This window comes from Callithrix jacchus, chromosome 20 (assembly GCF_049354715.1).
Source record: "Callithrix jacchus isolate 240 chromosome 20, calJac240_pri, whole genome shotgun sequence".
In the NCBI taxonomy this organism is placed as follows: Eukaryota; Metazoa; Chordata; class Mammalia; order Primates; family Cebidae; genus Callithrix; species Callithrix jacchus.
In genome coordinates, this window is record NC_133521.1 from 30,322,298 (window position 1) to 30,345,246 (window position 22,949).

Genomic DNA, 22,949 nt, shown 5'->3' on the forward strand with positions numbered 1-22,949 from the left:
GTTTGAAGTGAGGATGAATTCCTGCTTTGCGGGTGGGAGGTGGGCTTAGGGATGAGAGGCAATGAGGAGGGGAGAGGAGGGAAGAAGCTGAGGGGAGGGTTGGCTGCTGAGCTCTCATTCCCAACCAATGGCATGAACGTTTCAGGCCCAACGCCCATTTGTGGAGACTATTTCAGGAGTCTGGATTTGCATCTGAGTTCATTGCCACTGAAACCTGCCAGAGAAGAGCTAAGGGAGCTTTTGGGGTTGGCTTCTTGGAGGCTGCTTCTCCTTTACTTGGAAGGTAAAAATCTCAAGCCCAAGCTGATCAGGTGGTGGTGATTGATTGGGCTGTTTACTTTTTTCTTTTGGGTGTATGGATTTCTTGTTCCAACCAGGGCCATAAGAGGCTTATGGGATAGGGTTTTACTTTTACTAACAATGATATTTACATGGAGCTTCTAATAAGGTGGAGTAGTAGTTCTTCCTGGTCCATTCAGATGACAAAGCGCAGATTGTCAAAGCGTTAAGTAGATTTTGTTGGATAGGCTCGCATGGAAATGAGGGAGCGCCTATGCTTTGATGATTAACAATTTTCATATTATTCCTTCTTGGTTTCACACAAAGCATGGTTCAGCTTTTACAGGAATTACACATGAGTGTAGCAAATCCTACTCAAGTATTCAACGGAATGCTTTCTACTAACACTGTAGAATGAGTTCTTGCTTTATTTTCCATCTTAGTAAAAAGTCTTTAAAACTCTCTTAAGTTTTTAAGTTAAAAAAAAAAAACAACTCCTTTCATAGTAAAGATACTTTACAAGAGAAAGTAGGAAAAAAAAAAAGAAAGAGAGAGTTTGGAAAGACACTTTCAGTGAAGTCACCCTGATGTTTAGGTCCAAATGTGGTTTCTCTCTCCCCCAGTGCTATGTTTCCAACATCTCAGGGACCTTCTTCTTCCCCCTCCCAGGCTTCACTTGTGATGGACCCATACGTGATTCAGATGAACAGCAAAGGCAACCTCCCCTCAATTCTGGACACGCATGTCAACGTTGGTGGGAGAAGCTCTGTGCCGGGAAAAGTGAAAGGCAGGAAGGCCAGGTGGTCCGTGAGGCCCTCAGACATGGCCAACAAAACTTTCAACCCCATCCGAGCCATTGTGGACAACACGAAGGTGAAACCAAATCCAAACAAAACCATGATTTCTCTGTCCATTGGTGAGTTGGGGATACTACTGAGGGAATGTTATAGTCCCCTCTGCTCTCATATTCACAGGCTGGTTGGAGAAGATGGGAGGTGGGGGGTGAGGCTGAGTACTGAATATGGGAGAGTAATCTCTTGGTTCCTTTTGTTTTTTCCTTCCATAAAAAGGGGACCCTACTGTATTTGGAAACCTGCCTACAGACCCTGAAGTTACCCAGGCAATGAAAGATGCCCTGGACTCCGGCAAATATAATGGCTATGCCCCATCCATTGGTAAGCTCCTCCTGAGACTCTGTACCTGGTGGCTGCCCAATGTTTAGTGTTGTTATAACAGGACCAAATGTCTAGCAATTCTCTTCACTTTCCTGATGTCTAATTTCTAAGGAGAAGCTAAGATTACATGGCCCTTTGGATTTGGAAAAGGGGTCTCAGGATGCTTAAATACAAGGCATCAAGGTCCAGCTTCTTTCCTGGCTTCCTTTGGCATATGGGCACTTTCCCTCTAGGCTCCCAAACATACTTATTTGTCAAATAAAGGTCACCTCCTATCATTACTAATTCTAATATGAAGGTCTTGTGTCTGGCAGGAGCTTTGTGTTTATTAAGCCTTCTAGGTGCTAAATGGTTTTACTTATTACCCTGTGTACATAGCCTCTTTGCTACATTTCTTCTCTATGTATTGAAGGCCTATTTTCATTATGGCCCTGAGCACATTGAAATGCAATTGTTACTGTTTAAGACTCAAGAGGTTAAACAAACACCCAAGAACAAGAAAAAAATGGGCTGTGAAATTGAAGGATGGAAGGTTGTTTCAGATAGATAGAAATTACTTCTTTTTAGGTTTAATTCTCTCTATTAAAAATTTCTACCCCGAATATTTTGGTAAAGTACATGATTCCTTGACTTTCAGTGTTGCACATTTTTTTCCTTATGTGTACATAGAAACAATTCTAAATGCAGAATAAAACCCAAGTTTCATGATAAAATCAAATTTTAAAAACACTTTAAAGAGTTATATCGGGGACTTCGTGTTTTTTAAGGTTGATGACTTAAATTTTTTAAAGTTTCTTGCCAGGCGCGGTGGCTCACGCCTGTGATCCCAGTACTTTGGGAGGCTGAGGCGGGTGGATCACGAGGTCAAGAGATCGAGACCATCCTGGTCAACATGGTGAAACCCCGTCTCTACTAAAAATACAAAAAATTAGCTGGGCATCGTGGCACGTGCCTGTAATCCCAGCTACTCAGGAGGCTGAGGTAGGAGAATTGCCTGAACCCAGGAGGCGGTGGTTGCGGTGAGCCGAGATTGCGCCATTGCACTCCAGCCTGGGTAACAAGAGCGAAACTCCGTCTCAAAAAAAAAAAAAAAAAAATCAAAACAAAATCAAGACCAAAATTTAAGTTATAAAAAAAGTTTATAATGACTTTAATATCCAAAGTATTGGGAAACTGATTTAACCTGAAAAACCAAAATCAAGTCTCCATTTGACAAATGTTCAAAGATTCTGAATGTTTCATTCCAAAGGAGATACAGGTGGTAATATATGTTTAGAAAAGTGTTCCTCCTCATTAATAATTAAGGAAGTACTAATTTATATAATTCTGAGAGACCCATCTATACCTATTAAGTTAGTAAACATTATGTTGCTAACTTGTCTTTTTGAACATACATTTTGCAAAATATTGTAATGGGCATGAAACTGCTGACATTTCAAGCTTATAAGCTAACATTTGGAAATACTGGACAAAAATAATATGAAATAAAAATTTGTGCAAAAATACTGACAGCAATATTACATAACATAAAAAACTTAAAATGGACCACATGAATTGAATGCACTGATTACAACTTCTTAAAAAATACAGCCCTTAAAGTAGATTTAGGAATAATAGAAATCCTTATTTTACACAGAATAAAATATAATTGCAGAAATCAAGATGGTGCAGAGTATTTGGGGAGCTCTTCCTTGTTAGTGTTTATACATTTGTGCTTATACTAAAATTGTAGTATATAAAATTGTGAGGTGAATCTCCTTTATCCACAGTGGCTGAGAGCTGAACTACATAGAATGCCCTCTGAGCAGGGGCAGAGGCAGTCGGAAGCCCACGCTGGCCCTCCAGGGCACAGGTGTCAGTAGAGGGATGAAAACTCCACCTTCAGGCCAGGCACAGTGGCTCACCCCGGTAATCTCAGCACTTTCAGGAGGCTGAGATGGGAGGATCCCCTGAGCCCAGGAGTTTGAAATCCACTTGGGCAACAGACAGAGATTCCATCTCTACAAAAAAAAAATAAGTAAAAAGAAAAATAAAAAATTATCTTGGTATAAGGGTGCATAACTATCGTCTCAGCTACTCAGGAGGGTGAGGTGGGAGGATCCCTTGAGCCCAGGAGTTTGAGGCTGCAATGAGCTATCACTGTGCCACTGCACTTCAAGCTTAAGTGACAGAATGAGACATGTCTCTAAAAATCAAAAAAACCTCCACTTTCCACTCTTTTCTTTCAGGCTACCTATCCAGTCGGGAGGAGATTGTGTCTTATTACCACTGTCCTGAGGCACCCCTAGAAGCTAAGGTGAGCCTTATACAAGGTACCGGCTCTGAAGTAATTTAGGGCAGACTATCCCCTTTTCCTTATTTCTGTTCCACAAGAAGTACAGGTGTGAGAGGGGAAAAAGCTAAAAATAACTTTTCTTTAGCAATTTGAAGACCTCTTATATAGTTGGGGCCACGAATCAGTGATTATAGTCTAATGTCATTACAGTGTGATAATGACCATCTCATACAGCTTAATGTGGTGTCTGTCTCAAGGAGGCCAAAAGGATCCAGAGAGCATGTATATTTGGTTGTCTGTAAAAGATCATATGAGAACAACTCATAAACACCAAAAAATTATTTTTTTAAATTTTACCAATAGGTTTTAAAAAATTATTATTTGTAGCTTTTCTCATTTACTGTAAGGTCATTTAGAGAGAAAGACAGAAGCACCAGGACATACTGAATTGATGGCAGTGCCAAGTTTAAATGATGTCCTTCCCTTCGTCGTCTACTGTGTGGCGTCAGCATTTTCTAACATAATATGTGTCCGTTAGAAAATGCCGTGTGTATGTCAGAAAAGAGCCAGGCTTCAAATCTCTGGCCAAAAGTAAATAAATAACCAGGTGAAAAAAGTCCAAGGTCAGCATGCTCTCTCATGGAAGTCTGCTGAGTCACAGCCAACCTGTCGTTTTTAAAGTGATTTGTTTAAGTGGCCAACATTTCCATAATAGATATTAACATATACGAATTTCTTTTGGTTTTGGCTTTGTACATTTCCTTCTACTTACAAATTGTTAAAGGAAGTTCACAATTATTCCCAACTCACACATCTGACAACTTCTTTTCTCCTGTTGATGTTGGAACCCCTAATGAAATTAACCTTTTATTTCCTTCACAGGATGTCATTCTGACAAGTGGCTGTAGTCAAGCTATTGAACTTTGTTTAGCTGTGTTGGCTAACCCAGGGCAAAACATCCTGGTTCCGAGACCTGGTTTCTCTGTCTACAGGACTCTGGCTGAATCTATGGGAATTGAGGTCAAATTCTACAATTTGTTGGTAAATGACTTTTTAATTTTGGACTCAAATGCTCAGTTACTAACCTGTAAAAAATATATATGACTATTACTTCAGCAGAGGAAGGTCTCAAAATGGTGGTTGAACTCAGAGACACACTTTATTGCTTACATTGCTCCCTTGAGATAAGTGAGGATTCCCTCTAAATGTTTCAGAATCATCTTAGTTTCATCTTTTCTTTCTCTCCAGCCAGAGAAGTCTTGGGAAGTTGACCTGAAACAACTGGAATCTCTGATTGATGAAAAGACAGCTTGTCTCATTGTCAATAATCCATCAAACCCCTGTGGGTCAGTGTTCAGCAAACATCATCTTCAGAAGATTCTGGCAGGTACATCCAGCAGACTTCACAGAGGATGAGATGGGGACAGAATCCTTCAGCTGCTGTGTGGAATGACAAAAAAAATAGTCATTCCCTAAGTTCTAAGCCTGGGGTGGAGGTGGGGAACTCCATTGATGTCTCTCATCAATACTGTGCCAAAGGAGTGGTAGGACTTGCCTAGAAGAAGAAAGAGTAGAAATATTTGCCTCTTAATCACTCCCAGGAGAAAAAGAAATAATACTTGCCTCTTCATCACTCCCATCATGTTGAAGAGAGGGTCTGAGATATCTAGTTAGTTAAATGGTGAATTCAGGCTCTGCGTTCTGGAAGAATATTCTTGGCTGGGCATGGTGGCTCATGCCTATAATCCCAGCACTTTAGGAGGCCGAGGCATGCAGATCACCTGAGGTCGGGAGTTCGAGACTAGCCTGACCAACAGAGAGAAACCCTGTCTCTACTAAAAATATAAAAAATTAGCAGGGTGTGGTGGCACATGCCTGTACTCAATCCCAGCTACTCAAGAGGCTGAGGCAGTAGAACTGCTTGAACCTGGGAAGCGGAGGTTACGGTGAGCTGAGAGTGTGCCATTGCACTCCAGCCTGGGCAACAAGAGCGAAACTCCATCTCAAAAAAAAAAAATACAGTTCTTAAATAGGACAAAACACACAAACATGAAATGCATAGCACACTTTGTTTGTGCTTTCTGTCTTCTTAAGAACTGTAAATTCTTAATATTGTGGGATAGGGAAATTACATGATATACTGTGACTCTTATGTGATAAAGCATAAGAGTGATAAAGCAATTCACAGTAAAACAGATTTTGGAATGTTTCTTTCATTTTCAGTGGCTGCAAGGCAGTGTGTCCCCATCTTAGCTGATGAGATCTATGGAGACATGGTGAGTCTTGATCAGGTTATATCAGTACAATAAGCTCAACTTCAAATTATTTTATGGAAACTTGAGAAGTGCAATAATCAGAAGCAACTCCTAATCATTTCAGTACAGCAAATCAGTATCCCTGCACTTTTAACAAACATGCAGACCCACAACTCCTTAGCCAGTTTTCCAAAACCCAAAGAACTTAGGAAATCCAAAGATTCTTGGAATTCATTTGGTTGCAAAACCTATTTGACTTGATATTTGTAGATTTTTATTTATCCCACTTATGGCTCTATATATTTGTTAAGAGTATGGGGGAAGTAGCAGAAATCCTAATATTCTTGATTGGGAATGTTATCCTAGACAGCTCTGGGAATGTTACATAACGTACGGTAAATGTGCTACTTGGCCTTTCTAAAGCCCAAACCATTCTTCATTATGAAACATACCTTGTCACAGGAATTTCATATAAGGGATTGTGGACTCATCTTTATTTTTAAATCTGTAAGTCCTATAGACAGAAATTTCATAGAGCCAGCTTCATGGAGTTGTACACATGATTACTGGGCTAGGGTCAGTTTCCTAGTTTCCTCATTTTAGGCTTCCTTTATTCCAGTCTAGACACCAAATTAAATGTGCTTGTGTAGTCCCCTTCAAAGCCTCTTGCAATCCCAATCATGCTTCAGGGTAAGGATGATTCCATTAATCCCAGTCCCTGTCCCTAGTGATAGAAGGAAAAGGGTGGGAGGCATGGGATCTGGGATTGCGGTGAGAGGTAGAGAAGGCAACCATAACAAGCACTTCTTCTCAGGTGTTTTCGGATTGCAAACATGAACCATTGGCCACCCTCAGCACCGATGTCCCCATCTTGTCCTGTGGAGGGCTGGCCAAGCGCTGGCTGGTTCCTGGCTGGAGGTTGGGCTGGATCCTCATTCATGACCGAAGAGACATTTTTGGCAATGAGGTGAGAACAGTATGAAAGAGTATGTCTAATTTAGGGTATATATTTACTTTGTGAGCACAGTGGGGACAAGGTAGGCTTTTTTTTTTTTTCTCCTCTTTCTCCTGGTCAGTCACACAGCAGGTACGTGGGAGAGCTGGGCTACAAACCCAGAGGGTCTGATCTAAGAATGCCACTAGGCACCATCACTTCCCAAGAATAAAAATCTGATAGAAATGTCAGAACAAGAAACCTGAAGACAGCGATGCTTAAGAAAAGCTAAACAACATGTTTCTTGTGGGGGTCTTTTAGATCCGAGATGGGCTGGTGAAGCTGAGTCAGCGCATCTTGGGACCCTGTACCATTGTCCAGGGAGCTCTAAAAAGCATCCTACGGCGCACCCCACAAGAGTTTTACCAGAATACTCTGAGCTTCCTCAAGGTAAGGCCAGCTCCTGCTCTCCATTTTGGAAGTTTGGAGTCAGAGAATGACGCCTGTGGAATTAGGAATAATTGGTTCTTCTTTCTGGGCCATGTTCTAATACTAGGATATGGCATCAGTGTAAGCATCCGCCCACACATTTCTCACTTCCGGCCATTCTCTCTGCCCCTGGCTGAAAGCTTCAAGTGAGAGAGCTTTTTCTCTTAGATTCCTCATGCCATCACACCTACATTCCCAGTCTTCAATGAGGGGTCTATTTTTAATGACTTGGGTTTTCTTTTACTTAAATTCCAATCCTTGATTTCTTCTTGCCTCCTCTTGCAGTCCAATGCTGATCTCTGTTATGGGGCACTGGCTGCCGTCCCTGGACTCCGGCCAGTCCGCCCTTCTGGGGCCATGTACCTCATGGTGAGTATGTGGGTGGCAGGCACTAGGTCTATGCATGTTTTAAGGCAGTGGGCAGTCACTCAGCAGAACTGCCACAGGCAGTTACGCAGGGCACAAAGACGACCAGCTAGGTGCCTGAGCCAGGCAATTCAGAAGTTGTCTTATTCTGAATTGTTCCACTGACGTAATTTAGCCTCTATCAGTTCTCATAAAACTCTTTAAAATACTTAATTACGCAGAGCATGGTGGCTCATGCTTGCAGTCCCAGCACTTTGGGAGGCCAAGGTGGATGGATCACTAGAGCAAAGGAGTTAGAGTCCAGCCTGAGCAACATGTTGTCTCCACAAGAAATAAAAAAGTTAGCTAGCATGGTGGCTTGCTCCTATAGTCCCAGCTACTTGGGAGGTGGAGACAGAAGAATCACTTGAGCTTGGGAGGTCAAGGGCTGTAGTGAGCCATGACTGTGCCACTGCATTCCAGCCTGGGAGACAGAGTGAGACCCTATCTGAAAAGAAACAAAGAACATTTAATTCTTCAGTACAGAGAATCATTTTATCTATGTAGGTACAGGGAAGATTTAAGACACCAATAAGGGGCTTTTCATACCAATGTAAATTCTCAACTGGGAGTGATACTGGTTCCCGAGGAACATCTGGGAATGCATGGGAATTTTGTTTGTTTTCAGAATGACTGGGGCTGTTATTCTGTGGGTAAGGGATGTCAAATATCCTACAGTGGGCGGGCGGGCTAGTCTCATGTCATAAAGGATTGCCTGGCCCTAATGCCAATACTGTCTCTTTTGAGACATACTAGCATTCTGTTTCCAGCTTTTATTTATCAGTGTCCAGGAAGGAACTCTTTTAATAAACTATTAATAAAAATAAATATATCCTCTCTTCCCTGAGAAAAATTCCTTAAGTATAAGCACTCTTATTTATCAGTTATCAGTCGTGCAGTTCCAAGATATCTTTAAAAGTAGCCCCTACCTTAACTTCTGGCATAGGAAGTTGGCTGGTTCTCCCTCCTTCTGATAAGTTGGCCTCTCCCTCCTGTTGGTATAGGTTGGAATTGAGATGGAGCATTTCCCAGAATTTGAGAACGACGTGGAGTTCACGGAGCGGTTAGTTGCTGAGCAATCTGTTCACTGCCTCCCAGCAACGGTGGGTGCCTGTGTCTCTCAGGACATTCTTAACAGTTTCTAGAGCCCCAGCAGCAACCTCTGAGCTGGTTTTTAGTGTGATCTTTTCTCCTCCACCAAAATGTCTTCTCATTTGATAAGATTCAAACTGATGTGTCTCATGGTTCCTATTTAAAATTTGGTTATGCCCCCTTTAATAATCCCATCCATCCTGGGAAGAAAAGTTATAAACAAACATTCTAGGTGAGAGGAAATAGAGTCATTTTAAGATGAACGAACTCAGTTGCTGACTTAGCATCCTAGTGACAGGAAGTGAATGAACTGATAGCACTGATGAAATGGTACCACTTCTTGTAGATCAGGGTCCTGACCATTTTATGGTGGTCCAGTACCAGACTCAATTGCTCTGAAAATAACAGGCTCTTCTCTTTTGCAGTGCTTCGAGTACCAGAATTTCATGCGAGTGGTCATCACAGTCCCTGAGGTGATAATGCTGGAGGCATGTAGCCGGATCCGGGAGTTCTGTGAGCAGCACTACCACTGTGCTGAAGGCAGCCAGGAGGAGTGTGATAAATAGGCTTGCATCCATTCTTCCGAGGAAGTGTCCCATCTGGGGAGGGCTGAACTAGGCCTTGCAGCTCCTCAGGGAGTTAGGTGGCCCTACTGGGAGAGGGGCCTCAAATGCACCATGTCAAGAGTTCAAGATTACACCTGCTTTTCCCCAAGTACAACCACAACCACACTCAGATCTTCCTCATCCACATACACACCCCAGATTCTCCCTTGCTCTGCACTACCAAAGTGACTCACTAATTCATTCATCTGTCCACCTCTCTTAAGATTTCCTCCTTTATTCTTGAAAGTACCAGGCGAACAAAGTTTACCAGAAAGCAGGTGACACAAGAAAATGAGAGCTCAGGATGAGGGAAAAATAAAAGATTGAGAGAACTTGTGCCCCCAACCATTTCCTCAGACTGTAAAAAAGAACACACTCTGTCCAGGCAGGTCTGGAGCTCCTCTCTTACTGCTTCACTTCAGGCATACCTCACTTTATGCCATGGGATCCTAACTAAGGATCCAACAAAGGAGTTGGAGACACATATATTTGGTTGATTATATTTTAAATACATTAGGAAAAGTTGCTATTTGAACTTTTGATTTTTTGGGGGAGTAAAGAATTATTTTGCGATGGAAAGAAATATCCTTTAATTGATCAATTGATCGACTTCCTAAATTTAGATTTGTGTGCATCAGGCTTTCTTTCTTTTTTTTGGAGACGGAGTCTTGCTCTGTCAACCAGGGTGGAGTGCAGTGGTGTGATCTCGGCTCACTGCAACCTCCACCTCCTGGGTTCAAGTGATTCTACTGCCTCAGCCTCCCAAGTAGCTGGGATTACAGGTGTGTGCTACCACACCCGGCTAATTTTTAAATTTTTAGTAGAGATGAAGTTTCACCATGTTAGCCAGGCTGGTCTCAAACTCCTGGCCTCAGGCAGTCTTCCCCTTCTCCCCCGCTCCTACCCTGCCTCAGCTTCCCAAAGCACTGGGATTACAGGTGTGAGCCACCACATCTTTCTTAAAGATTAGGCATCAGGCTTTCTTAAAGTGACAGCACATCTGTACTAGAGCAAGCAGGAATCAGAGACCTTCATGAAATACTACTGTGTAAGGGCCAGAAATATCTTCACTTGTCATTGTTATAGAATCATTACTTTTGCTATGATGTTAATATTGATTTATTAATATATATTATCTTTTCATATATTTTCTAAGAAACATTTATATTGACAAGATCTTTTATTTTGCCAAGGGCATAAATTATTGTTTTTCTGTATTTTTTTTAAAAAATAAACTTTACGAAGTATGGCTCTGCAGTGATGTGTTTTTTTCTCTCCTGCATGGGAATTTCTAATTCTAGGCACTGCTCAGTCCCTTTTCCATTACCTATGAGGTTTCATTTACTTCTTTGTAAATATACTGACTTTCTGGGTTACTTAAGAACCACAATTCCTAAAACATTTTATTTGGGAGCTCAACTTCTGGCTTCCTACTTACAAATCAAGAGGCAGCAAGTTATAACCTCTGGCCTTTGTCTTTACATTTTCAGCTTTTTGGATCCCTAACCTCTGGTCCCAAGTTCCTACCCCTTGCCTAGATCCGCTAACCACTCACTAGGGCACAAAGTTGACTGCTCTGGCTTGACCCAGCTAATGAGAAGTGTCCCATATGTTCTTTCAGCATGGGCTTTTTGTTTGCAAATCTTCATAGGCACAGGTGCCTGTTTAATTTTTCTTCAGCACTTCCCTTAGAGGAGGGAGCCTGAAGTTAACCCTTCAAGGTTGGGGGATTAGGAATCTATCATAACCAGTCTGGAGATTTCTCACCAAGGGAAATTTTCCTTATCTAGAAGAGGAACTTCAGGCTCAACCCTGCCAGTCACACCAATTATAATGTCCTTCACAAAAATAAACAGCAAATGTCCCCTTTCAATTTGAGTTGTGAGCTCACAGCAAAATTTACTTTTTAATTTTCTTCAGCAAATCCAAAATAAATATACAAAGAATGAAATTAAAGATTTCAGTTTCCTGTAAGCCACCACCACCGACAATTTTCCAAAAAAGCCTGGCTCCTCTTTTCCTGTTCCTCCATCCAAGCCCCCAAAGATCTCTATCCAGAAATAAACAGGAAGACTCAGCGATTTACAAAAGACGTTTTAGCTTCACACATAGAGATAATTCTGTCCAGCACATTATAGAATTCTACTTAGACCTCTTAAATTCCCAAGTTTCCTTGGTATTTACATTTTGTAAGAGAGTCAATGGCCCTTCAAACATTTAAAAAGAACACATGTACACTGAACAATTTCAAATGATACAAACTAACACAACAGTCCATTCTCATTCCTTCAGCCACCCAGTTTCTTCTCCCCTGAGGGAATCAGTTATCAATTGCTGGTCATATATCCATATATCCTGTGCCTATGTAAGCGTGTGTGTGTGTGTGTGTGTGTGTGTGTGTGTACTTTTCCTTTTTTTTTCCAAATAAACTACTACTCAACTTTATAATTCTGCACGCAATGAAAGTCAAAGGAGGGATGGCATTGCTGGGGTGTCCCCTACGTCATGGGTGTCTCTAGATAAAAAAAGGAATTCTCGGGTGGCAGCTACTTCCCACACAAGCTTAAAATTCCCAAAAGTCAACTGCCAGTTGCTTTGGGTGGTGGCATCAGAATGTCTTCAGGTAACACAAATAATACGTATTCAGAGAAGGCCAGGTGCGATGGCTCAGGCCTGTAACCCCAGCATTTGGGGAGGCCAAGGTGGGCGGATCACGAGGTCAGGAGTTCGAGACCACCCTGACCAACATGCTGAAACCCCTGTCTCTACTAAAAATACAGTTTAGCCGGGCGTGGTGGCGCGCGGCTGTAATCCCAGCTACTTGGGAGGCTGAGGCAGGAGAATCGCTTGAACCCGGAAGGCGGAGGTTGCAGTGAGCCGAGATCGCGCCATTGCGCTCCGGCCCGGGCTACGGAGCGAGACTCCGTCTCAAAAAGAAAAAAAATCGGAGACGAGGGTTCTCAGCTGCGAATTCAACTTTTCTGTGTACAAGCACCGCCCACCGGGTAACTTAGAGAGTATCAAGACAGGCTGCCAACAAGCGCCCCACAGCAGTCCCAGGCACACCCCGACCCGGCGACCCGCGGCTGCGCAGGCGCAGACGCAAGTTTACGGGGCTTGCGTTGCTCAGTACGCATGCGCTGTCGCTAGGCAACAAGGCGCCCCTCTGGGCGCCCGCGTAGAATCTGAGTTGCCCGCGAGGGTGAGTGTCTTTATTCAGTCCCTGCTTTCTGTTAGGATGTTATATTTTGTTTCCTTTTTCAGCCTGTTTACCCTAGTCACACCCTGCTTCGAGTTTCTCTTCCTCTTTGCCCCCTGGTTTGGGCTATGACTGGTGGAATTCTTCCAGGAAGTTGACAAAACATCCTTGGCATTTTAAACACCTGTTAACATTTCCCAACTCTAGATCAGAACCCGCAAGTTCCATGAGTTGTGACGCAGAGCAGAAAATCCTTTTAGCTGGTGTTAGTTTCAAATGGTATTGCCCCCTAGACTTTAAAGAATCGTGGCCCTCACTCTTCGGAGTACCTGCCGTTAGGATCTCTACTCAGTAAGAAAAATGAATCCGCCTCGCCTGCTCTTGTCAAAGGCAAAGCAGGACAGTAAAGCGGCTAGGACACGTTCTAACCGGTAATATCCTAATGGAATAGCGAAGAATCCAGCACGAACTGAACTCAACTTGGATTTGTACAAAGGTTACTCAGACTTTAAAGGAAAAATGAGGGAATCGGGAGAGGGGAGAGGAATGAGGGGGTGCTAGGAAGAGTGAGGGAAGTGAAAAATTACAAAAAGTGGGAGGTGGGGGTTAGTCCACGTGAAACCCATCTGGGTTTATTAAATGGTGTTTCTGGAAGTTAAACTCTTACCCTCCCACAGAGGCTGGGAAACAGGGACCATATCTTCAGGTGTTGGCTGGAATGTAAATTCCTTTGGCAGCCTGAGTTTTTTCAGGCAGGTCCCTTTAAAGAGTGGCTGGAGGCATTCTAAAGATGCTACCTTGAACTGTTAGAGACTGTTAAGAATTTTTCAAGTCTATTGAGGCCTAGTCCGGAAATGGCTCGGAGCCTGGCTAGAGTTTGGTCAAGGAGAGAATCTGTTACTCCACATATTGGGCACATTACTCTGCAAGAAGGATTGTATTTTACATAGCTTAAAGTTTGAATTATTGCATATGTTGGAAAAGAACTGAATTCCTAGTACATATTATTTATATTGTTATTTATTTTAAACAACTTTATTTACAAACAAGTTTCTTATAATGTTATAGAACCTACAAATACAGATGCTCTCTGTAGGTCAAGTTGTTTCACAGCACCTTCCAAAGAGGCAGTCATTTGCAAACGTTAAGGTTGGAGTATATTATACAGGAAGTGATGCCCAATTCCTCAAAGAAAACAATAAACAGAAGAACTAGCACCTGGGTGTCTTAATTTTTGTGTGTTTCAAATGTAGAAAAGAATTCTTGGTTGTTAACTCATTTGATAGCCTAAATTCAATGTATTTTTACATTATACTATATTTAAAAAGTAAAATTGCAAGAGTGTCCTTTTGGCAGTGCATATGCTGAAATTGGAACAATACAGAGAAGATTAGCATGGTACTAGCAAACTAAATTCAACAGTATGTTACAAGGGTTATACAACATGACCAAGTGGGATTTATTACTGAGATTCAACATACAAAAATCAATCAATATAATACGCCACATTAATAGAATGAAGTATAAAAACCACATGATTGTCTCAATTGATGCAGAAAAATTAGTTGACAAGATTTGACACCTTTTCATGATAGAAACACTCAATGAACTAGGAACAGAAGGAACCTACCTCAAGATAGTAAAAGCTCATGTTCCAACTTCCTGGAATATCAGAGACCATCTATGAAAAGCTCACACCTGTAATCCCAACACTTTGGGAGGCTGAGATAGGTGGATCACCTGAGGTCAAGAGTTTGAGACCAACCTGGCCAACATGGCAAAACCCTGTCTCTACTGAAAATACAAAAATTAGCTGGGCGTGGTGGCGCACACCTGTAGTCCCAGCTACTTGGGATGCTGAGGCAGGAGAACACTTGAACCCAGGAGGTGGAGGTTGCAGTGAGCCAAGATCATACCACTGCACTCCAGCCTGGGTGACAGAGCGAGATACATCTCAAAAAAAAAAAAGGGGGGCAAGAAAAGCTTATATCAAACTTCATACTCAATGATGAAAGACTAAAAGCTTTTTTCTAAGATCAGGAAAAAAGCATGGATGCCCACTCTCACCACTTTGATTCAACATAGTATTGGAAGTAGTAGCCAGAGCAGTTACACAGGAAAAAGAAATAAAAGGCATTCAATTTGGAAAGGAAGAAGTAAAATTATCTTTGTTCTCAGATGACATGATCTTATGTGAAGAAAACCCTAAAGATTCCACAAAACTCTGTTAGAACTAATAACCAAATTCAGCAAAGTAGTAGTATATAAAATGGATATGCAAAGTCAGTTACTTTTCTATACATGAACAACAAACAATCCTAAAAGAAAATTAAGAGAACAATTCCACTTACAACAGTATCAAAAAGAATAAAATACGTAGGAGTAAACCTAACTACAAAACATTGCTGAAAGAAACTAAAGAAGACACAAATAAATGGGAAGATATTCCATGCTCATGGATTGCAGTACTTGATGCTGTGAAGATGTTGATGCTACCCAAAGTGATCAGTAGATTTCCACACAATCCGTATCAAAATCCCAATGGCTTTTTTTTTAAAAATAGAAAAGAATCACCCAAAATGTCATACAAAATCTCAAGGGATCCTGAATAACCCAAAAAAAAGAAAAATTTGAAGAATAAAGATGGAGTCACACTTCCTGATTTCAAAGATATTACAAAACCATGTAATCAGAAGAGTGTAGCACTGGCATAAAAAAAGATAAATGGGCCAATGAAATAGAACAGCCAAGAAATAAACCCTTGTATATATGGTTAAATGATCTTTGACAAGGGTGCCAAGACCACTGAATGGGAAAAGAAGTGCCTTCAACAAATGGTTTTGGGAAAACTAGATATCCACATGCAAAAGAAGCCGGGCCCTTATCTTACACCATATACAAAAATTAACTCAGACTAATGACCTAAATGTAAGACCTCAATCTCTAAAACTCCTAGAAGAAAACATGGGAAGAAAGCTTCATGACATTGTGTTTGGCAATGATTTCTTAGATATGGCACCAAAAGCATAGGCAACAAAAGCAAATATGGACAAATGGGACTTTAAAATTTTTGTGCATCAAAGAACGTAATTAAAATGAAAAGGCATGTCATTCTCCCTGTAGAATGGAAGAAAATATTTGAAAATTATGTATCTGATGAGACATTAACATTCAGAATATATAAAGAACTCCTGCAACTCAACAGCAAAAAAGTCAAACGACACAATTTAAAAACCAACTGGAATAGGCATTTCTCCAAAGAAGATACACAGATGGTGTATCTTCTTTGAAGATACATATGAAAATATGCACATCACTAACCATTAGAGAGATTCAAACTAAAACCACATTGAGATATCACCTCAGGACAATAGTATGACCATTATTTTTAAAAAAACATCAAAACCCAGAAAATAGCAACTGTTGGTGAGTGTGTGGAGAAACTGGATCCTTTTGCATTGGTGATAGGATTGCAAAATGGTGCAACCACTGTAGAAAATAGTATGGCAGTCTGTTGAAAACTGCCAAACTACCATATGATTCAGCAATACCACTTCTTGGTATATATCCAAGAGAATTGAAAGCAGAGTCTCAAAGAGGTATTTGTACTGTCAGGTTCATAGCAGCAATAACAATATCCAAGAATTAGAAGCAACCAAAGTGTCTACTGAGGGGTGAATGGATAAACAAAATGTGGTATATACATACAATAACATATTATATAGACTTAAGGAAAAAAATCATGTCACCTCCTGTCACTTTTTTGTGGGGGACACATTTTTTATGTGTTGTCTTCAACAGCCATGAGAACCAGCGATGATTATCCCATATCATAGATAAGATTTACCACCACTACCCCATCTCCACTCCCATGAAGAAAGCAGGGCAAGTGCTATGCTGCCCATTTGGGCCTGAGTGGTAACATGATTGGAACCCAGGAACTCTGGTCTCCTTGGCTAGTGTTTTTCAAAACTCTGTGCCACACAGGAGTGGATCCAGGCCTGAAGGTCATAAAATTCTGGGGACTGTCTTTAAGTAAAAGAATTCTACAATATCTTATTTTTGCAAATATTATAAAAATATACTGCCACATTAATGTTGCTAGGGTCCCTGATAGAACCTTAAGAAGAAGGAACTCATTTGAGTCAGGATCTTGAATGTTTTACCTTGAGGACATAATGTTAAGTGAAAGAAGCCAGTCACAAAAAAACAGATACTGTATGATTCCATTTATATGAGTTATCTAAAGTAGTCAAATTCATAGAAACGGAAAATAGAATGACAGAAACTAGGGTCTGTGGGAAGGAGATAAAGGGAGTTGTTTAATGGATATGGAGTTTTAGATTTGCAAGATGAAAAAGTTCTAAAGATCTATTTCACAAAATGTGAATATACTTTACTGAATTGTACACTTAATATGGTTTAGATGGTAAGCTTTATATGTGTTTTTAAAAGTCACAATAAAAAAAACCCCTGTAAGCTCCGTGATGACAATAATTTTTTGTCTGTTTTATTTTCTTCTATATGATCAGTGCTTAGAACAGCAACTGGGATAGGGTAGCCTCTCAGTACATATTTGATGAATGAATGAATGGGAAAATTCAAAGACTAATCTGTTGCCATTACTTTTTATCTTCTTGTGAACTACAGCAAGGGGAAGTTAAGTTTAATTGAAGATATTATTAGAATAGATGAAAGACACAGAGACAAAGGCATTTAGAAAGATCAGTTTCAAAGAGGTGCAAGGAAATAGTAAACACTTGAAAAGTTGTTCAACATCATTAGCCATTAGGGAATTGCAAATTAAAACCATGAGATACTTCTTCACACTTATAGAATGGCTGTAATAGAAAAGTCAGACAATAATGAGTGTTGGGAATAATGTAGAGAAATTGAAATCCTCATACATCACTGGTGGGAATGTAGAATAGTGTAGCCACTCTGGAAAACAATTTGGCATTTTCTCAAAAGGTTAAAAAATGTGGTTACTGTCTGATTTTCAATTCTACTCTTAGAGAAAAGAAAACATATGTTCCATAAAAACTTTTACACAGCTGGACATGGTAGTGTGTGTCTGTAAAACCAGCTATTCGGGAGGTGGAGGCAGGAGGATTGCTTGAGCCCAGGAGTCTGGGACCAGTCTGGATAACATAGGGAGACCCTGTCACACACACACATCTTCAAAGAGGTAGGTGCAGTAGCTGTAGTTTCTGCTACTTGGGAGACCTCCTAAGGCTGTGTCATGGGTGTGTGTCCTCAATGTTGGCAAAATAGACTTCCTAAATTCACTGAGACCTGTCTCAGATATTAGGGTTTCACAGTTTCTCATCTCCATCTGAGAACTCCTCAGCCTGGACTTCGCTGTCCAGCATTTTGGTCACAAGCATTCAACAAGTCTCTAGGAAGTTCTAAACTTTCCCCCATATTCCTGTCTTCTGGGCCCTCCAAACTGTTCCAACCTTTGCCTATTATCCAGTTCCAAAGTTGCTTACACATTTTCAGGTATCTTTATAGTAATGCCTTTATAGTAATGTACTTGTATGGTACCAATTTTCTGTATTAGTGCATTCTCACACTGCTATGAAGAAATACCTGAGACTGGGTAATTTATAAAGAAAAGAGGTTTAATTGTGCTAACGGTTTTGCAGATTGTATAGGTTTCTGCCTCTGGGGAGGCCTCAGAAAACTTACAACATGGTAGAAGGTGAAGGGAAAGCAGGTACATCTTCACATGGCCAGTAGGGGTGGGAGGAGGTTCTAAACACTTTTAAACAAGCAGATCTTGGGAGAACTCTCTCACAAGAGTAGCAAGGGGGAAGTCTGCCCCCAAGATTTAATCGCCTCTCACCAGGCCCCTTCTTCAACACTGGGGATGACAATTCAACATGAGATTTGGGTGGGGACACAGAGCCAAACCATATCACTCCTAGAGACAGAAAATAGATTAATTACTTTTAGAGCTGGGGTGAGGGCATATGTGGGAGATGGAGAGCAATGGCTAGTGGGTACAGAGTTTCATTTTGGAATGATGAATATATTCTAAAATTTATAATGGTGATGGTTACACACCCTAAAGAAACTAAAAACCATTGAATTGTACAATTTAAGTGGGTGAGTTGTGTAGTATGTAGATTGTATCTCAGCAATACTGTTTTTTTTGTGTGTGAAGAAAAAAGATATAAAGGAGTCAGACTCTGGGAAGATCAACTCAAATACCTGTGTGGCATTTAAAGGATTTTTAGGTTTTTAAAGAGAAGAAAAAGCACATGAGATTACCAGTTTGTATCTATCTGTTCACGGTGGAAAACTAACCTCATGTTCATCATCGTCACAAACATTGTGATGTTATTCAGAAACAGTCATTCTAAAAGGCAGAGATAACTTCATTTTTTAAAGTTAAGGAGTGCACATTTATAGGAATCACTTAGTTTGGGAACTAGAACTAGATGGGGTGACCTCATCATTGTTGTTTCATCCAAGAGTACAAAGTGCTTATTTTTACTGACGCTAGCATTTCATAATGGAAGCAGGGCAAAGTTTCAGTTGGGCTTCCACACTGGAAGCAAGAAGAAATTTCTAGAAAAACATCTGAGATATTATTGTAAATAGCAGAATTAGCATATGTGCTACACTAGTGGTTTTTAGACTTTTTTGTTCATGTGCTGCCTCAAATAATTTAGAATTCTTGACTGAAAATTCAAACATATACAAAAGTAGAAGCAGTAGCATAATTAGCACCAACATACACATCATTCAGATTTAATGACTCTCAAGATACTGCCATATTTGTCCCTTCCTTCTTTTTCTTGTTTTCTTTGCCAAAAGATTGTAAAGCAAATCCTGGACATCATGTTAGTTCTCCCCATACACCTCAGTACACATCTCTAAACACATAACTTCTTAACCACAGTGCTACATCACATTAAATAATCAGATATTTTTGGCTGCCTCCAAAATGTCTTCTTACAGTTGGTTTATTTGTATCAGGATCCAAACTAAATCTAATCATTACTCTTCAGTTTTATGTCTTAAGCTTAAATCTCTCTGAATTTAGAGAAAGCTCCTGTTTTTTCCTTTTCTTTTCATAACATTGACTTGTTGCAGAAATAGTTGTCTTATAAAATGTCCTACATTCTGGATGTGTTTGTTTGCTTCCTTGTAGTGTCATTTTTACTTGTTCATTTAACTAGAGCATGCATTTTTCAACAGAGATGATATTGGATATTTACCAGAAATTTACCTTCTTCTTTGTTGTTGAAATAGCATCTTGCTCTTTGCCCAGGCTGGAGTGCAATGACATGATCATAATCACAGCTAACTGCAGCCTTGACCTTCTGGTCTCAAGTAATCTTCCCACCTCAGCCTTCCGAATAGCAGGGACCACAGGCACACACCACCATGCTCACCTAATTTGTGTATTTATTGCAGAGCTGGGGTCTTACTATGTTGTCCAGACTGGTCTCAAACTCCTGGGTTCAAGTGACCCTTTTGGCCTCCCAAAGTACCAGATAATTTTATTTTTTCATCTTGTATTTCTACTTTATGTTTGACCCCAGTTTTACGTTAATGTTATCCTTATTTTTGAAAGTATTTTATTGATCATACTTCTCTGCCCCCCAAAGTACCAGGATAATTTTATTTTTTCATCTTGTATTTCTACTTTATGTTTGACCCCAGTTTTACGTTAACGTTATCCTTATTTTTGAAAGTATTTTATTGGTCATACTTCTCTGCCACAAAAATATAGACTGATGTGGCAGGTTGCTCCCTAATGCCCTTCTCTTCTTCTTTTCTAGTATTAAAACTGCAGATGTAATGGATCAGGATCACTTTTCAGTGAATTTCTCAACTTCAGGGTTTCCAGACCATACAGGTAGGATACATTTGAACACTAAACTCATGTAAAGGACTGCCTGTGCTTACAAACTGTCATGGAGAATTTTCTTTTTCCTTCCCAGGGGACAGAATAAGAAGGATTTCTTTTCAATCCATCTTGTTACTCAGGCTTAACATTTGGAAGGTCTTGGCTTTGTGGAGAGGCCTAAATTTTAAATCCCTGTTGTATATGGGTCTAAGTCCTCCTCTGCTCGTGTTAAACTTGAAACCCATGACTACTGAGATAGCAAATTCTTATTTTCCAAATTTTCAGGCCCCTCTTTGTTTCTGCTTCTTTGGGGATTCATGTACTCTCTTGCAAGCTTGGCTCTGAATGTGAAAAAACGTTTGTTAGATATCTATCTTGTGATGTTGCTTTGGAAATCTCTATACTTCTTTACATCCCTCCATCCTCATGTTTCCTCCTTCCATCCTCCCCTGCTTAAAATATTTGTTCCATAGCAGGTAAAATTATCTGCCATTATCAAACCGTTTACTTCTTTGCTCTAACTGTAACTTAGCTCTTCCCCTAAAATCACTGTTTGAAACAGCTTTTTTCCCCACATAACCCAGACTCTTATTGTTTTTTTAATATGGATACTCCCCCACTCACACAATAACCAGCTTCCTTTGAAATATGTGCTGAATTACTTTATATCATTTCTGTGCACACTCCCTTATTTATTTAGGGCCTGATATGTGGGCAATTTCAACATCTCCATGGATGGCCTCACCTACACTCTAAGTCCCCTTGCTTATTCCAAACCTGAGGAGGTATACATTCTACCCCACAATGGCCACCCATTCCCAAAGCCACACCTGTGTTCCTTGTCATCATCTGAACTAGACTATCTTAGGAATCTTAAGCCCTGTCATATACCTTACTAACTGCAAGCTGCTCACCCTCCAGCTGACTCACAATATGACACCTGGACATCGTTCAGCCCTCTAATCTCTTCAAACATTTCCCAAGTCCATTAATTCCCTTGCATTGTTAACACTTCTTTTGTTTCCCCATGGTGCTATGCTCTGCCCACCTTCCCAACAGCAACCTCCACTTCTTAGCTTCCTTATCATTCTATGGCATCTACTATGCGCGGCCTCTCCCTGGAATTAATTTGATCCTGAACCTTCTCCATTTCTATACTTAAAGTAAAAATAAAGGTAAATGGGTGCCACTGGTACCTGGTCTCTGGCCTCACTAGGGCCTCAGCACTGTCTTGGTAATCCCTTTACAAACACTAGACCAGTGCTTCCTTGAGTTGAAGATGGCAGGACTATAGAATGAGAGGAGCCTGAGTGCTTCAATTACTGCTTGGAGAAGAGCCATTTATTGACTATATTGGTCTTCATTTGAGCAATAAAAAACTTCAGTTGTGTTTGAACTATCAAGCATTTGGTATCTGTTTGTTGTAACAATTACCATTACTTTAACGAATACAGTGAGATACCATTTAAAATGTTAATTTTCATCAATAATAAGAGAAAATGTTATTTTATACTAGCAATATAAAATGTAATTTTTTTCTTTTTTTTTAGACAGGGTCTCACCCTTTTGCCCAGGCTGATCTCAAATTCCTGGCCTCAAGTTATCCTCCTGCCTCAGTCTCCTGAAGTGCTAGGATTGCAGGTAGGACCGCAACTGGCATAAATAAATTAACAGTATATTTGTTTTGTTTTGTATTGAGACAGGGTCTCACTCTATTGCAAAGGCTGGAATGCAGTGATGTGATCATGGATCACTGCAGCCTCGACCTCACAGGCTCAAGAGATCCTCCCACCTTGGCCTCATGAGTAGCTGGGACTGCAGGTGCGCATTAATACTCATAGTTAATTTTTGTATTTTTTTTGTAGAGACAGGGTCTCACCATGTTGCCCAGGCTGGTCTTGAACTTCTGACCTCAAGTGACCCACCTGCTTCAGCCTTCCAAAGTGCTGGGATTATAGGTGTGAGCCACCACCAGTTCCAACAGTATATTTGTGATATTAAAATTTTATATGGGAGTTGGTGGTGATTGGAAAAATAATGTCTGTAGGGCTAGATGGAGTGATGGTGGGGGATGATAACGAGAAAGAAAAAAGTTTGAGAAACACTGGTCTCAATCCTGAGGTACCTACAGAGCTTTTCGGCATTGGTGAGTGGCTGTGTTCCCAGTCACTTACACATGTTTGTCCAGCACATTTGCTTCACACTTCATTTGTCCTGCCCATTTTACCTGAGGCCCTAAATGATCACGTTTTGCCTCTTTTTTTTTTTATTAGACAGAATTTCACTCTTGTTGCCTAGGTTGGAGTGCAAAGATGCGATCTCGGCTCACTGCAACCTCTGACTCTCGGGTTCAAGCAATTCTCCTGCCTCAGCCTCC

General features: G+C 40.7%; 1 protein-coding gene, 1 long non-coding RNA gene and 1 pseudogene across 4 annotated transcripts in view; all 3 read left to right on the forward strand.

Moving 5' to 3' along the window:
• The first annotated feature begins 200 nt into the window (after positions 1-200).
• On the forward strand, positions 201-10,758 carry TAT (tyrosine aminotransferase). Its single transcript, XM_002761128.6, has 12 exons — positions 201-283; positions 949-1,195; positions 1,350-1,454; positions 3,683-3,750; positions 4,612-4,770; positions 4,978-5,116; positions 5,953-6,005; positions 6,799-6,951; positions 7,240-7,368; positions 7,693-7,776; positions 8,817-8,915; positions 9,330-10,758. Exons 2-12 carry the CDS (start codon positions 961-963, stop codon positions 9,468-9,470), a joined length of 1,365 nt encoding a protein of 454 aa, XP_002761174.4. The 5' UTR covers positions 201-283; positions 949-960; the 3' UTR covers positions 9,471-10,758.
• Positions 10,759-12,657: 1,899 nt separating this feature from the next.
• LOC144580530 (uncharacterized) overlaps positions 12,658-22,949 on the forward strand; it is a 30,052-nt gene continuing 19,760 nt past the window's right edge. For all 3 annotated transcript variants that reach the window (XR_013530142.1, XR_013530141.1, XR_013530143.1), the window contains exons 1-3: positions 12,658-12,711; positions 20,505-20,581; positions 22,123-22,213. This is a non-coding gene — a long non-coding RNA (uncharacterized LOC144580530). The remainder of the gene's footprint in view (positions 12,712-20,504; positions 20,582-22,122; positions 22,214-22,949) is intronic.
• LOC118149789 (U6 spliceosomal RNA) lies at positions 14,052-14,147 on the forward strand (annotated as a pseudogene).

Coding starts and splice junctions, on each gene's coding strand:
- TAT (XM_002761128.6), top strand. CDS start 961: ATGGACCCATACGTGATTCAGATGAACAGCAAAGGCAACCTCCCCTCA. Junction 1,196..1,349: donor CATGATTTCTCTGTCCATTG/GTGAGTTGGGGA, acceptor TTCCATAAAAAG/GGGACCCTACTGTATTTGGA. Junction 6,952..7,239: donor GAGACATTTTTGGCAATGAG/GTGAGAACAGTA, acceptor GGGGTCTTTTAG/ATCCGAGATGGGCTGGTGAA.